The following is a 16266-nucleotide window of genomic DNA, read 5'->3' on the forward strand; positions in this document are numbered from 1 at the left end:
TCAGAATCCTGCTGTTCAATAATGAGTGAGTAATTGACATATCGCAGCACCGCCATGCAACTCCATGGCTGGGGATGCTGTCATGCTTTGGGCTCGCCTGAATTTTAACACAAGCACCCTTGCCCTCAGAATACCTTTCTCTTAAAAACACTCCTTGGATAGCAGCCTTGGATCTTGCAATTTTACTTAAGAGCCCCTTTTAAAACAAAGGCTGCTGCAGTTTTAAGATCCTGACTCCTGGGGTGGTCAGAAAACAAACAAACCCCCACACTCCCGTCATCTCTCTCCCTGCTGGCTCCATTCTTGGGAGCCAGCGGGGGACTGGAGATTGCAAAGGCTCCTGCTTTTCTGAAGCGCTAAGAGCAGGATTCCTGTCACTTTCAATCCCCATCTCTCCTGTGACAGGGTTCCCGGCAGCCGCGTGCTTTGTTTGGCAAGGGTTTGGGGTTTTTATGTGTGTATATATATGTATTTACACTGCTAACCTTTTCTGTTCCCTCCCTGCTCTTTCCTCCCATCCGATAATAGATTCGGAAGAGGAATTGCAGTGACAGGCTTCATCCATCGTTTCAGATTGGTCTGTAACACAGGATGCAGCTTGACTTACACACGTGGCTGCCTGCACACACAAATGAGACCCCTTACCTTGCGTACTCACAGCCCCAGTACTCAAACGACACACATACTACCCAGTCCTACAAGAAACAGGTTCTCCTCATGGATTGTTTCTAGCTCTTCCTTGGCTAGTTCCCCCCCTCTTCTCCTTGATATTTAAAGATGAGGATTAGAGTCTTTTTTTTCCAGGTTTCGAGGACCAGACAGTGCTGTGCTGCAGGGCATGGGCTGGAAAACTTCTCCCTGGAATTCTGGCATCTGAAAACTGGAGTACTAAAGAGAGTCTTTGAGAAAGAAAAGCAATCTCAATTGTAAATTTCCACTGGAAAAGAATGAACACCAGACAGCTTATCTTAAATAGATTCAGTGGTTAATTACCCTTTCTGTTTAAAAATGTGTGCCTTATTTCCACTTTAAATGAAGGAAGAAAGTAATGTTTACCATAGCTTCAAATTAACAGCATTTGATCAGCCTACAGCTTTAAAATGAAATATCTTGGGTTTGTTGGTTTGGGGTTTTTTTTTTCAAATTATTATTATATTATATACATGCTTACAAAGAGTATAGTAAGCTAGTTTTTTGCAAGGGGAAGTTGGCCAGTTTAGACCTGCTAGGCGAGAATAAATGTATTTCTTACAACCGGTGTTTAGGATGAATTCAGCAGTTGGGTGGTGCTGAACCGGTTTGGAGAGGGTTAGGATGGCGAGCTGTCAGCAGAGGAGGTAGCATGGCCAGGGAAACAAAAGCCCTGAGCAGACAGACATGCTCTAGCGCTGCCATCGATTTCTGCGGGCAAGCTGTCCCCTGGTCCTGGCAGCCCCTGGGGTATGGGCTGCGCCTGGCTCGGTGGCGTCCTGGCCCATTTGTTCCAAGGCTGTGTGCAGCAGAGCTTCCCCCAGCCCGTGCAATGGCACCTCCATCCAGGAGGTTGTGGGAATGATGCAACATTTGGTGGGAATAGGATGCCACTCCTGGGCTTGAGAGCCTGGTGCTTTGTCTATGTAACTGCCTGCAGAAGATTTGCAAGTGCTCAAGTTGCTTCACAGCCAACACACACACTGCCCTGTGTGTTGGGACGCACCCTGTCCCAGCAGGAAAGCACCTGTGCTGCTGGAGAAGACTGAGAGGAAAGTAAGATCCTGCTTGTGCTAACTATCCCATGCAAATCTAACGTAATGGGGTGCAGCCATCTGAGGTCTCAGCTTGTCCCCTTTGCTGGCTGGTCCTTCTTTGGCCAGTATGGCTGAGGACATCTGACAGACAGGGATGTGATGCCCTTCTAGCAGGCTCCAGTAGTGCATGTGTGTGACTACCAGCCACTTTGCTTTGCCCTAAGAGATCTCAGACATGCATTATATCCCCAAGGGATACTCTCTTGTTTCTCATCAGGTTTAATCTTCCCACCCTGAGTTTTTTTTTCCAAAGTGCTTTGCTGGCATGCACCTGGGTGGTAGGAGCAGCTGAAGTCTCCAAACCAGCAGGGAGGTGGCTGAGCTGTGTGGGGTTCATCTGCCACAGACCACTGAAGTTGGATAAGGAATATGACCAGGAAAACCTGGGCTGGAAAAGGTTTCACCTGTACAGGTAAATAGCCTTCCCGCAGCTGGAGAACAGTCAGATGAGCTTTCCAGTGCAGTAAGAGCCAGCTTGAGCAGTGCTTTCACTAGGGACACCGCCGAGTTGCTTCTGGAGGCCAATGTGGTTTACAGAAACTCAAGACCTTGGTTAAACATCACACAGCTGGTGAGTCCAAAACTCCCTGTCCCATGCCCAAAGCACCGTGCTGGTGTTCACAAAGTCAAGGAAGCAGTCTCCTCCCAGGGGTCAGCGAGGCAGGGAAGCTGCTGGACCGTCTCCGTTTCTGCAGTGTCAACTCCAAAAGGGCAGTGCCAGCAAACTGCTCTGACCTTTTAAACTGCAGGGATGTCTGTGAGTGGCTCCGCCTGCTGCATCCATGCTGCTGAGTTCCCTCTCTTCCAGCACAGGGAAAGGGGTCAGTGGCTGCTAAGCAATGCATCTTTTTGCCTACATTTATTTGAGCTGCTTGTTACTTCCTTGTGGACTTTGTTCTAGTTTGGACTAGATGGTGCTGGGCAGACACTAAAGGCAGCACTGAAGACTGTGTCCTCTCTGAGGGATTTCCATCTCATATTGGAAAAGGGGATGAACTCTCCTAGTGGGTCTTCCCCACTGCTGCACTCCCCAGTCCTGCAGAAATCCTCATATCATTTTTTTTTCAAATGTTTTATTCTTCAGTGTGGGGTCCCACATGGCTGGCTCATGGCTGCCAGTGCCTGGCCCTGGGGAGCTGGGCAGGGAGGCAGGAGGCACCAGGTGCTCTGCCATTGCAGTGGGGCTGGCTCTGTCCTTCCTCTCCACAGCATGGCAGGATGGATCCTGCCTCTGCCCACACTGGGCAGCGGGGCTCTGCTGCGACCCTGTACAGCACCACACCATCATCTCAGGGAAGCACTCAGGAGAGCATGGTGCTCCCAGTGGCATCTCTGTCCTCCTGGCCTTGGCAAGTGTCATCACTCTGTGTAGGATGCATGCCAGGGGGACTGGCTCTTCTTGCTGCTCTGCCTCTCCCGGTCCTCCCGGGTTTCTTTGCATGCCCCAGGCACTGTGTTCGGTGCCTGGAGGAGAGGAGGCACCCGAGCATCCCATTAGGCCTAAAACGGGAGCAGCCCCAGTGCTGTGTCTGGGGACCAGGGCAGCAGCAAGGCAAGAGTGGGACGGGAGCTCCCAGGAGTGACACTGGGAGGGGATGAGGGTAGTTTCTGGGCTCACAGCCGCTTTCTCAGCCAAGGGGGGTGTTTTAGCCAGGGACTCCTTGCGTGGGGGCAGGGGAGGAACAGGGACACCTGTAAATTGCAGAGACAAGCTCCCTTGCAGCACAGAGCAGTGGGTGTTTCTTGTCAGCACTTGCCTTCATCTTACCTTGTGCCACCATCACCGGGTTGGGTCACAGGAGTGTCTCCAATTAACACAGCTCCCTGGTGACCCTTAACTGACACCCTGGGCTTTTCTCATCCTCCCCCTTCCTCCCAAGAACATGTTTCTCGCCTTTACATCTGCTGCTAAACCTCTGCTCCCAGCATCCCAGCCACTGCTGGGAACCAGTGGCAGTAACCCAAATTTACACCCTAAATTGAGGCAGTGGCTGCCCCCCTGGCTTGAAGCAGCATCCTGAGGATGTCCCTGCTTGGTCTGCAGCATCAGGCGGTGTGGCAGGAGGGGGGCTGTGGCTGTGGGGCTGGGCACTGGGCTTGGGGACAGGTAAGGGCTTCACTGCAGAGGGCCTGGGAAGCTCCAGGAGGGTTCTTAGGTGGGTGTTTGCTGAGGTGGCTCAGGATGGGGGAGAGGTGGCTGCTGCTATTTCTTCCTCTCCTTGTGGCAGGGACCACTGGACAGGGCACATTTAACCCTCCAGGTGCTGGTCCCAGAGATGAGCCATGTATCTGGATGACCGGAGTGGGAGCACGGACCAGCTCATCATTAGGTCCCAGGTTTGCTGCTTTGCCCTGTTTTAGCACGGGGTTTGAGGTGAGTCCTGGGGGTATTTAGGGCTGCCCTGTAGCACTGCAAGTGCTTTGGACATGGCTGGTACCCTCAGGCTGTATGTCCTCCTCCTGCTGGGCCATCGCACCCATGTCCGATAAACAGATCTTCATCCTACTGCTCTGGGAACAAAATGGGACATCCCCAAAGGGCCGCAGCTCCCTGCAGGTCGTCGTCGTCCGTCCCCCCCCCCCCCCCTCCCCCCCCCCGTGGCCCTGTCACCGAGGTCTCTGTAGCTGCCCACCATGGTAAAGGTGGTGCCCCAATCGAGACATGGAGAAACCAAGTCTGAGCAAGACGTAAGGAGCTCTTGAGCAGGTACCTGTCCTGGGAAAAGCTGAACAGCAGTGGGCTGGAAAGGGCTCATGGCTGGGGAGAGGGCACGGTGGTGCTTGTGGGGAGAGCTGGAGGCTCACGTGGAAGGAGGAGACGGGAGCTGAAGCATCCTTGTGTGGGAGGATGCGACCCGGACAGCCGGGCTGTGTTTGGGCACGGCAGGGCCACAGGTGCTGGTGCCCGAGGGGGTCTCCCAGCCCTGCCCGGGACCCCTGCCGAGGTGGGGCCAGCCAGGGGGCCTGTCCCTTTTAAGCCCCTTGAGCTGTTGCCAGTCGTGGCTTAGTGGGGTCCCTATCCTTTCAGCTGGCTCCTCGGCAAATTAAGAGCTTGCTATTAGGCTGCTAATTAAAGGCACTTCATTAGCAGCAGGGGAGGCAGCTCCTGGCCGCAGCAAAATTGGAATCCTCTGAGCTGCCATGAACCGACTCTCTCCTCTCTGGGGCTGGGGGCTGTGCCCCTCTGTGTCTGGGGAAGAGAGCTGCCCTGAGCCATGGCCTTGCGGTACCAGCCCTCCTACCTGAGCCGCAAGGATGGGGCACGTCTGCCTCAGAGGCTGACCGAGTGGGAGAGGGGTCGGGGGCGATGGGTGATGTGGGGCTGCCCCTTTGCCCCCAGCCCCGGGGGTGATGCAGGGATGCTGCCCTTAGTACAGGCCCTGTCACCACCCTCGCTTGGAGGGGACATACGGGGGCTCTCGACGGTGGCAGAGGAGCACACCAGTGGTCCCGCTGTCCCCAGGCCTGGCCGTGGCCCCTCGGGGGTGTCGGCCTGCCCCTGCCTCCGACGAGGGGGGGGGGGGGGCGACTCCTCCTCCGGCCGCTCAGGCGCCTCCAATGAGCCCCGGGGGCACGCAGGCTGCCTGCGCTGCCCTGCCTGCCTGCCTGCCTGCCTTCCCTCTCCTCCTCCTTCCATCTAAAAATGGGAGAGCCGAGCCAGGCCGCAGGACCGGGGCTGCCTTCCTCCCCCCCGCCTCCTCCTCCCGGCCCCCGCTCCGGCTGCAGCCTCGCCCCGACGGCCGGGAAAGGGACCCCGCAGTCCGGCGGGGACATCACTGGGGTGAGCTCCCTGCGGAGGGGGGGGGCTGTTCCATCCCCCTCCCCATGTGCCCCACGGTGCTCCCCCCCCCCCTCTTTCGCGGCTGGGGATTCCTGATGGGATTAGCGGGGATTTGCTGTGCGTGAGCCGGGAGCTGCTGGGTGCTACGGATCCGGCTACCGTGCGGGGGGGCTGCGGGGAGGGCCGGGCTCCGGGTGCGGGGCTGCTCCCGGGGGACGCAGGTCACCCCGCCACAGCCCTGTCGCCGCGGGATGCTCAGCGCTCCAGGGGAGACAGCCGGCTGCAGCACCCAGGGGTGCCCCTGTGGCTGCGGGGTGCCCTGAGCGCCTCCTGGGCGCTGCGGGGCGCCCCGAGCCCGCGGTGGGCTGGTCTTCGCCCCCCCGGGCTGGGTCAGGGCTGCAGGGTGGCCCCCCGCAGCCATCGGCTCCCCACAGCGAGGTCGCCCCGGCCGCCGGAGCTGGTGACAGAGGCGCTGGTGCGGGTGGCGAGGTGGGTGCACGTGGCATTTTGGGAGGACCGGGACTGCCGCGGGGAGCTGCACCCTTCGGTGGCGCTGGGCGCCCCGGGCAGGGAGGTGTGCGCGGGGCAGCTGCAGCAGTGCCGTTTGGGTGCCCCCGTCCACAGGAGGGGATGGGTGTCTGTCCCTGCTCCATCTGCCCCTTCTGCTCGTTGCCCCCTCGCAGCCCCGGGCCAGGGGGGACAGGGACAGGCGGCAGGGACAAGCAGCCTGAGCTGGGTCACCGCCAGGGTGAAGCCTCCGGCCACAGCCTGGAGCCCAGCCGCGGGGAAGCCAGCCGGGCTGGGTGCTGGGTGGTGGCACGAAGCGGCGCTCAGCACACGGCTCCGTTGTGCTGGGATCTTTGCTCTGGGCTAGGGACATCCCTATAGCAAAGGGGCAGTGACCCAATGCCATGTGTGACCTTGTCCCCCAGCTCTGTGGGCCGGGGCCCTGCTGATCCCTCCTCCTCTCTCCCAGCACCTCACCTTCCCCCTGCTGTCGGTCACCCTCCTGGTGTCCTTTGGCTCCTCCATGCTCTATGGCTACAACCTGGCCGTGGTGAACTCGCCGGCAGCGGTAAGGGATGGGCAGCCTCTCCGGGAGCAGGGGAAGGGCTCTGTGTCCCTCCCTGGGAGGGTGGAGGGACTGCTACACAGCAGCCCCACATCAAAATGCTGGCAGTCACCCATGGAGAGCAGTCCAGGGGGAGGAATGGCATGGGAGGGACATGGGAGCCTATGTTCATGTACTCCCCCCAAACTGGTCCCCTGGAAGGCAGGGGCTGGGGAAAGCTGCCCACAACCTCCTTGCTCCAACTCCAGCTCTGCCAGTGGCATCTCTGAGGTTGTCCTTAAACCCCTCCAGTTTTGAGGCTGGCTGAGCAACCAGACCAGCACATCGCAGTCATCCCCGGTCACATCCTGCCCTGCACCTCCTGCAGTGCTGTTAAACCCACGGAGTTTTCCCTGCACAGCCTGTATTCCCTTGTTTTCCCCTTTCTCCCAACGCATTTGGTACCCGGGTGTCTCTCTCTGCCCCACAGCACATAAAGGCTTTCTACAATGCCACGTGGTCCCGGCGGTATGGGCACGGGCTGGCCCCCGGCCCCCTGACCCTCCTCTACTCTCTGACTGTCTCCATCTTTGCCCTGGGTGGGCTGGTGGGCTCCTTGCTGGTGGGGGTGCTGGTGGAGCAGTATGGCAGGTAAGGGGGTGGGTGGCATGGGACAGGGTGGCTGAGGGATGGGATGAGGTCAGAGGGGCTGCCTTGCTGCTTGTGCCCTGCTAGGAACGGTGCGCTGAGCCGCAGTGCTCTCCTTGTCCTCCTGGCCAGTGGCTTCATGGGCTTCAGCCGGGAGCTGGGGTCCCCGGAGATGGTGATTGTCGGCCGCTCCATCACAGGGCTCCACTCTGGTAGGTGCTACTTGGGCTGTGCCCGGTCCCTTCTTCATGGCTCGGTCCCCTACAGCCCATTCCCATGGGGCTGGAGAAGGCTTCATATTCCCCATGGCCACAGGCTCTGTGGTTGATGTCCCCGTGGGGCAGGCAGGGTCACCTCCCTGGCCACAGGGTCCCCACTGTGGATGGTGCTGGACATGGGAGGAGATGCACTGAGTGTCTGGCTGGGCACCCTTCTCCCCACTGCCTCTCCCATCCCGGTCCCTCCTGTCCCCCACAGGTATCTGTCTCAGCGTGGTGCCCCTCTACCTGGGTGAAATTGCCCCCAAGAACCTGCGAGGTTTCCTGGGCCTCATGCCCAGCATCTTCATCTGCCTGGGCGTTTTCTTTGCACAGGTCCTGGGCCTCCCAGAGCTGCTGGGTGAGGTGAGCACAATACACCCAGCCGTGTGTGCTGGACCCTGCTCTGCCCTCCTCGTGACATGTCCCGTTTCAACTCCTCTCAGGACAGGTTCTGGCCCCTTTACCTGTCGGTGGTGGTTGTTCCCGCCTCCCTACAGCTCCTGCTGCTGCACTGCTTCCCTGAGAGCCCACGGTACCTGCTGATAGAGAGGAACGATGTCTGCCGGGCCACCAAGGGTGAGGGGGCATCCCGGGGAAGACTGGGTCTGGGAGGTGCTGGGTGCTGGTCCAAGGTTTCCTGAGGCCAAGGTGCATCCTCATAGCATCCTTCCACACCCGGACCTGACACCCCACCATAGTCCTTACGGTTCAGCCCTTGTGTCTCACCCAGTTGTGCCGCAGCATTTCCATGGTGCCCATCACCACGGTGTGAGGCATCTCCTCAGTTCCTATGGATGTTCAGCCCCATGGATCAGGGAGGTCCCCTGGGGAGGCTGAGCCAGGGCAGAGCCAAGCCCCTGCCCCTGCCCTGTGCCATACCTGTGAGCATCCGCCCTGTGATGGGGAGATGCGTGGCTGTGACCCCCACTCTCCCCACAGCGCTGTGCCGGTTCCTGGGGACATCTGACGTGCAGGAAGTGATCGAGGAGATGAAGGAGGAGCAACGGTCGCTCTCCTCTGTGGAGATGGTCTCCATATGGCAGCTGCTGCAGGACCACTCTGTCCGCTGGCAGACCCTCTCGGTGGTGGTGGTGAACGCCGGCATGCAGCTCTCAGGGATCGATGCTGTAAGCCCTGTGGCGTCCTTGCCCTGGGACCTGGCTCTGCAGAGGCTGAGCTGAGACCTTCAACTCACTTCGAGTGCCCCATGGCTCCGTCCCCCCAGCTCACTCTAGGTCCCCTCCTTGGCAGATCTGGTTTTACACCAACACCATCTTCAAGAACGCCAGGATCCCTGCAGCCCAGATCCCCTACACCACCGTGGGCACTGGTGCCATTGAAGTTGTTGCAGGGCTGATCGGGGTGAGTGATGGATGAACAGATGGTTGCAGTTCCTCAGTGCCAGAGCCTAGCTGTCAGCTCCTAGCACCGTCAAATGGGGGAGGCTGGAGGGACCCCAAATGCCACCCGTGCCATAGCACAGCGCTTTTGCTGGGGGACAGAGTTTGGCAGGGAAATGGGGTGAGGGGGTGGGATGAGAGGGGCTCAATTTGAGGGGTCACATCTAGGAGGGGGTGGGAGAATTTTGAGGTAATGGGTAGCAGGGAGGCTGGGGGAGATGCTGGGCAAGGAGCAGGTTGGAGATGATGGAGGGGGCTAAGTGGTTCCTTCCGGCTCCTGATTTCAATGTCACTCTGTTAGCAGAGCCACATGTCCCCATCTGCCCCCCCAGCCAAGCACTGGCCTGGCCGCAGGCTAGCAGCCCTGCCCCCCCCCAGCCAGGGCTCATTTAGCTGGAGAGTTAGCACTGGGCCAGGCAGATTTATGGCCCTTGTCCCATCTGTGAGCGTCACCCGGGGCCAGCCCAAGCCACCCGGCACTAAATCCACTCCCTGACAATTAGAGAGATGGATGGGGGGTGGCTACTCCCAGAAAACCAGGGCTGAGCTGGGGCTGCTCCCCTCTCCCCGCAGCTCAACCCATGGCAGACTGGGCCCCTCTGGTCACCCCCCTGCCCTTCTGAAGGGTACCCCCTTCTCCCCTGCCCTGGCCATGGGGCTGCCCCAGCCCCCCGGCAGCCACCCAGCGTGCAGCCAGATTGCTCAGGAGCAGCCCCGCAAATGGCCCCCAATGGACGTGACGAGATTGGTTATAAAATTACAGGCATTTGTTCTGCTGTCAATACCCTGCCTGCTCCAGCCGCTGCCGCGCTGCCTGCCCGCACCCTGCCTCCTCTGCCCGCTGCCCCACAAACAACCCGTGCCCAGCCCAGCACCTCTGCTTGGCACCGGTGCGAATGCAGCCGTAGGGCCACCCCAGCTAGCCCTGACCCTGCTCTGCAGGACCCCCCTGCTGCCCAGTGTATGCTAACTCTGAGACCCCAGAGTCCTGGCGCTTCCCATGCCCTGGCCCCAACCCTGGAGCTCTGAGCTGGGGCCACCCCTGATCCCCAGATGCCACTGGGAGAATCCTCCCACCTTCAGCTGGATCTGGGGTTCAGGGGGTTGCCCCCATCCTGGTGGGGAGCTCCCCACCACCCCACCAGTCTCTGCTCTCCCTCGGCAGTGCTTCACCATTGAGAAGGTGGGCCGGCGGCCCCTCATCATCACCGGCTTCTGCACCATGGGCATCTGCTCAGCTGGCATCACTGTCTCCCTGCTGCTGCAGGTACGATCTGGCCACGAACACCACCACCCCCGCCCTGGGCCACTGACCAGGGCTGGAGCCCTGGCTGCATTAACAAGGGCTGGGTGATGAAGAGAGGGGTATCACCCCAGAGGAGGGATAAGAGGTGAGCTGGCTTTTCCAAGCAATGTTTTCCCATCAAAGTTAAAGGGAAGGAAAATTCAAAGCAAAGAACAACAAAAAAGAAAACCCAAATCCACATGAGAAAAATCCTGCTGCTTCTGGCGGCTTTTCTGCAGAAATATTTGTCCCCAGGGAGGCATCTATGAAATGCCATGGGAGGTGGAGGGGTTTGCAGGGTCCTACCTCTGCTGCCTGCTCCTGGTGGATGCTCCTGCAGCTCTGGGGCTGCCTCAGCATCACCATTTGCTGAGCTTTGCCAAGGTTGACCCTCACCAGCTTTGCCCCCGACTACCTATTTCTTGGCTGCGTCTACCCCATGCATCCTGCACGGCCACCATCCCCAAGGGCCACCACTGAGCAGAGGGGCAGGCATGGAGCCCCATCCTGGGGACACCGCAGCATTCTCCAGCCCAGTGTCCCCTTGCAGACCACCCTGCCCTGGATGCGCTATGTCAGCGTCGCCTGTGTGGTTGGCATCATCGCTGGCTTCTGCATGGGACCAGGTGGGTCTGGGGCTGGCAGGAGCAGGAGGCAATGGGGTGGGAATGGGGGCCCCAGGAAAGCAGGGAGCAGTGGCATTTGCAGGCAAGCAGAAGGACCGGTGCCTTGGTCCCTTCCCCATGGCCAGGTCCTGGTTTGTCATGCTGTGCCATGTGAGCAAGACCCCACCACGAGCCCCTCTAGACCAGTAAGTCCCCAGGGCACGCTCCACCTCCTCATCTGTGCTCCTGGGCCAAGCAGGGAGAAAGCCCTGGCAGCCTTCCCCAGGCCTCTCTGGAGGTGCTACCCTCTCCTGTCACAGTGCTGGTGAGCATCGTCCTGCCCCTGACTGAGCGCGGGCTCGAGCAGCAAGGAGTGAAACCTGGACTGGTTTACCCAGTTGATGTATTAGCAGAGCTGTTAACAGATCTATAATTCATCCTCAGCCCAGACTTCATTCACTGTAATTACATCTTTAATTAGGATTTTAATGGCTCATTGTTCACAAACAATGATGAATAGGAGTTTTAAAACAAAAAAATATATATCTCTATTCTGGGCAGGCTGTGAGTAAGAGTTCATCAGGGGCTCCACTCCTCCCTCACTTCTTAGCACTTTTTTTTTAGTTCAACTTCTCCCTTAGAGCATCTTTTATAAAAACAGTCCCAGTCAACCTGGTCCCAGGCAGTGGGATGCCAGGCATGTCACCATGTCAAATGCAGTCCCCTGCCAGGTCCCCATGTGCCCTGGGATGTATGCTGGACCTCGGATCCTGCCCTCCATCAAAGGAATAGTCCTGGGACCTAGGGCTGCCAGCTCAGTGACACGTGGCAGGAGGGGCTGAGTCCCTCCAGGAGAAGCAGCCACAACCTGTATCCAGTTTTCAGTGGCCAGGTTGGCTTGGGAAATCATTTCTGGTCATTCTAGGTGTTTTCACCATAGGTGGGAAAAGCTGGTTGGAAAATGGCGTTTCTGTGTCCTGTGGGAAATCCTGGTGCTTGGAAATACGGTTGCTTCTTTCCTGCCTAAATCAGCCATGGTGTCGATAGAAACTAATCAATAGAAGGAAATTTTCTAAATCATTTTGATCAAGGGAAGCTGGGAAGGGCATTACGGAGGGTGCCAGGAACATGTTTCTCTATGCCTGTGAGTTCTATATGAGATTTAATATATCTGCATTTAGGCAAATCATTGCAAAATGAGGATCCAGAGGAAATGTTCCGCTTTGATTTTGACTCGGTATGAAACTTTCCTATCAAGTAACTTGTGAGTTAGCACCCAGCAAGGCACAACTGCAGCATGTCGGGGGGACATCCATCCACCTGCCAAGACAGATCCCAAAGGGAGACCAAGGGCAGGATGCTGGTCCACCCATCCCCACGCTCCCCACCTCCCCCAGCCCTCCCAGCACCACCATGTCGACCCATGGGTCTTACTGGGCTCCAGCCCTTTGGCTGCAGGACTGAGATGGGCAGGACCTACCAACCCCGGGGTGCCTGCAGCCTGCTCCTCACACTCGATCTGTCCCCTCCCTCTGCAGCCGGCGTCCCCTTCCTGATGACAGCAGAGCTCTTCACCCAGTCACACCGCCCAGCTGCCTACATCGTGGGGGGATCCCTCAACTGGCTCTGCAACTTCACCATTGGCTTAATCTTCCCCTTCTTGCAGGTACTGGTCTGGAGGGGCTGTGGGAGGAGGAGGGGATGGATGCAGCCCTGCTGCTCCCCCCCAGGATGGGGTGCCAAGCCAGGCTGAACCCAAGGGATGCCCATGCTCCTGGCTTAGCTCAATGCTGGCTGGAGCCAGCTCAGGGAGAGATGATGGGAGGGGGTGCTGCCTCATGCCATGCCCAGGTTGGGGGTGTCTGGCTCTCTGCCCCATCCCTGCTCTCTCATTGTCCCCAGATGTCAGCTGGCTCCTTTTGCTATCTGGTTTTCTGTGGCATCTGCCTGCTGGTGGCCCTGTATGTTTACCTTGTTGTTCCTGAGACCAAGAACAAAACCTTCATGGAGATCAGCCACATCTTTGCCACCCGCCGCTCCTTCCTCTCCATCCCAGCCCACCTCATCGGGATGAAAAAGCTGGACGGCTATGGGGCCTTGGAGAGCAGCTCCCTGGAGGACTCGGGCTCCCGCCTGCCCTGATCTGGGTGGGCTGAGGGGGACAGGGATGGTGGAGGAGGCACCGGGCTGGAGAGGGAAGTGGAGGCTAATTTGCTCAGACTCAATCAGCTCTGGGTCTCCCGGGATATCTCACCATGTTGCAGCCTGTCGCCGGGATGAGCCCTGATGATGCACCAGGGTTGCATCAACCACTGTGCATTGCTCCCGTACTGGAGGAAATGACCTCCCAGAGCGAGGGGAGCTCCTAGGGACAGGGGGTTCACATCGCTCCTCTTTCACATTGTTCCTCTGTGTGTGGAGTTGCCAAGAGCTGCCTGCGCAAGGTGTTTAATAAAGAACATTGCCTCCAGAGCCATTGTATGGCAAACCCAGTCTGGGATGGCAGCAAGCTGGAGTGTGTTGGCACGGGTGGGTGCTTCCCCCAGTGCCAGTGAGGAGCAGGATGGTGTGGGGGGGCTTGTAGTCCTCCCTGCTGTGCCTGGCTGGAAAGGTCAAGATCGCCTAACATTTCCTAGGAAGGGTGGCCAGGGTGGCTCCCAGGCTCTTGTGTCTCACCCTGGCTTGGTCAGGCAAACCAGAGGGTGCTGCAGCAGGGACATGGAGCTCAGAGCTGGGGGTGACTATCCAGCCAACATGCCCCCCCCCCAGCGTGCCAGTAGCCCCTTGCTGCCTGGCCTCGTGTGCTAGCCCCACAGAGTGCTCCCACGGGACCCCTGCACCTCCCAAACTCTGCTGAAGACAAAGGGGTCCTGGCTGCACCCACAGCCCTTTGCTGCACCCCGTGAACTGCTGTGACCCCGAAGTGCCTCTCCTCTCTCTGTCACCACCTCTCCCACATCTCTGCCCTGAATCCTGGGGGCTGTGTTGGGGGCTGCCCTGTTTCCTGGGACTGCTGTGGGCATGGCAGTTGCATCAGCCAGGACTCTCACAGCAGCTCCCACAAACACCGTGGGGTGGGGGGCTCCCGGGCTGACAGACCTTCGAGGAGCTGTGGTTTGCAGGAGAACTACAATATTTTGCTCTGGTAAGAGGTAAAATCCAGATGGTGGGGAGGGCTGCATGGTGAAGCCCCCCTAGTGCCAATGCAAGCATGATTTATTCAGTTGCAAATAATTTAGCCCTCTTTTATCAGGTTGCCCACTCTGCGATGGGCCCACAGCTTGTACGTTTGGTGCTCGTGGTCACTTGGTGAGGAGCCCACCCTTTCTGCTTCACTTAGCAAAGCCTCGGGGTACCTCTGGGGGTGGGTGGGTGCTGGGCCCATGGGGACAGGGACTGGGCCATACTGGGTTCCCAGTGCCTGGTTCCAGCCCCTCCATCCTCAGCAGCTGACATGGGGCTCTCCTGCATCTTGAGCCATTTAAAGGACACGAGTCAAAGCAGGGGTCACGGCTCCACAGCATCAGCTGCTTCCCACTCCGTCTCCCTCCCAACTCGGCTGCTCTCGGCAGCAGAACAGAGCGGTAAATATGTGCAGCATTACATATGTATAATGGAGTGTAAATAACCCCAAAAAGTGCATTGTAAATAGACTCCAAGTTTATCCTTTATTAATGAGGCACTGAGTGCCCTGCTGTTTTAGAGCAGCGAGACCTTCATAATATCAAAACCTAAATTACACTTGTGTCTCTCATTCCCAGCAAACGACAGCATCATTTCAGGCCTCTTTGCCACTTGTATTTATTTATTCTGGTATTTATTTATCCCTCCTGCCCAGCATGTGGGGTGGCTTGGAAGATGCCCCCTGCCCTCCATGTGGGAGGCAATGCCCCCCCTGGGAGCAGGCCCCCATCCCAGGGTCCTGGCACAGCCAAGGAGCCAGGGTGTTGCCTTATGGCCCAGGACTGCTCTGTGCCGGCTGGTGAGATGGGGCAGACCTAGGAAACATGGGACTGGGACCCATTTCTGCTAGGGCTTCAGACACCACCAGAGCCAGAAGTCCCCTCTTTCCAAGGACTGGAAGTCACTGGCAAAATCCTGTGGTGTCTTTTGGGTGTGTTTGCTCCTGTGGACCCTTTTAAAGCCATCCTCCTTCCATCCAGACCTGGAAGGGTAGAAGCAAGGAAGCCCCATGCTCATGGGACATTAGTTTCTCATCAGCTTTTTCTTTAGGATATTGGGGCAGGATCTCTGTTTGGGGCTGTCAGTCCTTGCAAAAGCAGGACCTGAGCTTGCCCTGCCCAGGGAGGCATTCCCAGCTACTCCACTGCAGGCTTCTCAGGAAGGATATGACTGAGTGAGCTCTGAGTGCTTCCCCACGTCCAAAGCTTCTTCCCCATATCCAAAGCAGTTCTCTGGATTCAGGCCTCCAAAAGCACTGGTTCTGCTTGATGAGGGTAAGGCTGTATCCTCTATAGTGTCCAAACAGACCCTGAAAGATTGGAGAAGGTACAAAGAAGAACCCAAGAAATTACTTTGATGCCTGGAAATGCTCCTGATCCTCTTTAAGGTTTGCAGAAATGAGGATGACTGTCTCCAAATGGGCAAGTGCCTTCCCGTGCTGTATGCAATGCTAAAGGGTAGGTAAGTTTAAGCATTAAGGTATGCAGTTGGAGAGCTGGAGCTTACCCCAGCCAAACTGGTATGGGAAAGAAGGCCCCAGTTTGCACTCTCCAGATACTTTGAAATGGGTTCCTCAAGGAAATGATCATGTTCCATCACTTGTTATCTCCAGATTCCGCATGGAAGCTGCCTGGAGGGTGCCTGGCTCAAAGTGAATGGTCACATCCTTACTGGGAAGCTGATGAAAGCTTCCTGGACACACCCTGGTGTCCCTGTGCCAGTACTGGTGGCCAGTGAGGCAGCAAGCATCTCTGGGCTGTGGCTGGACAAGCCCAGGAGCATTCAGTGTGAATGCTCCTTGTCAGAATGCTGCCTGCCAGTGCTCATGGTCCCTGTGGCTCCAGCAGGGGTGGGCTCCTGGGGATGGATTCTGCTAATAATGGGGACCCACTAAGCCTCTGAGGCTAAAACTTTCTTGTACTAGCTTCACTAAGTGTACTAACAGTGAACTGTCCCTGTCACTTCAGCAGGGGTGTGCCCTGGCTCTCCCAAAAGCTCACCTGACTGCAGTCATCGTCGTCAGGCTCCATCAGGGACCAGTTTTGAGTGGGGTGTGGTTCCTGCGTGCTCTGAGCAGGGTGAGAATGCTGCTCCTGCTTCCTCCAATGTGGAGAACAGGGAGCTGGAGCAGCACTCCACTGCCCCACGGAGATGGGTGCAGGATTGGTCCCTGCCTTTTGTCTCACCAGCAGAGGAGAAGCTCCAGAGCCAAGCAGTCCCGTAAGGCTGCCTACAGCTTGATGGTACCCGAGACTGCACTGCAGCG

General features: G+C 57.8%; 1 protein-coding gene across 1 annotated transcript; it reads left to right on the top strand.

Annotated features, from left to right (window-relative positions):
- Window positions 1–5345: 5345 nt before the first annotated feature.
- LOC121094317 (solute carrier family 2, facilitated glucose transporter member 9-like) lies at window positions 5346–13378 on the top strand. The gene is given in 13 exon segments (XM_040607720.1): window positions 5346–5384; window positions 5386–5568; window positions 6545–6643; window positions 7110–7270; window positions 7355–7479; window positions 7745–7890; window positions 7971–8103; window positions 8467–8654; window positions 8779–8889; window positions 10093–10194; window positions 10763–10838; window positions 12356–12483; window positions 12720–13378. Coding segments are annotated over 13 exon segments (1731 nt in total). The 3' UTR covers window positions 12960–13378.
- Window positions 13379–16266: the final 2888 nt, after the last annotated feature.

This window comes from Falco naumanni, chromosome 9 (assembly GCF_017639655.2).
Source record: "Falco naumanni isolate bFalNau1 chromosome 9, bFalNau1.pat, whole genome shotgun sequence".
Lineage (NCBI taxonomy): Eukaryota > Metazoa > Chordata > Aves > Falconiformes > Falconidae > Falco > Falco naumanni.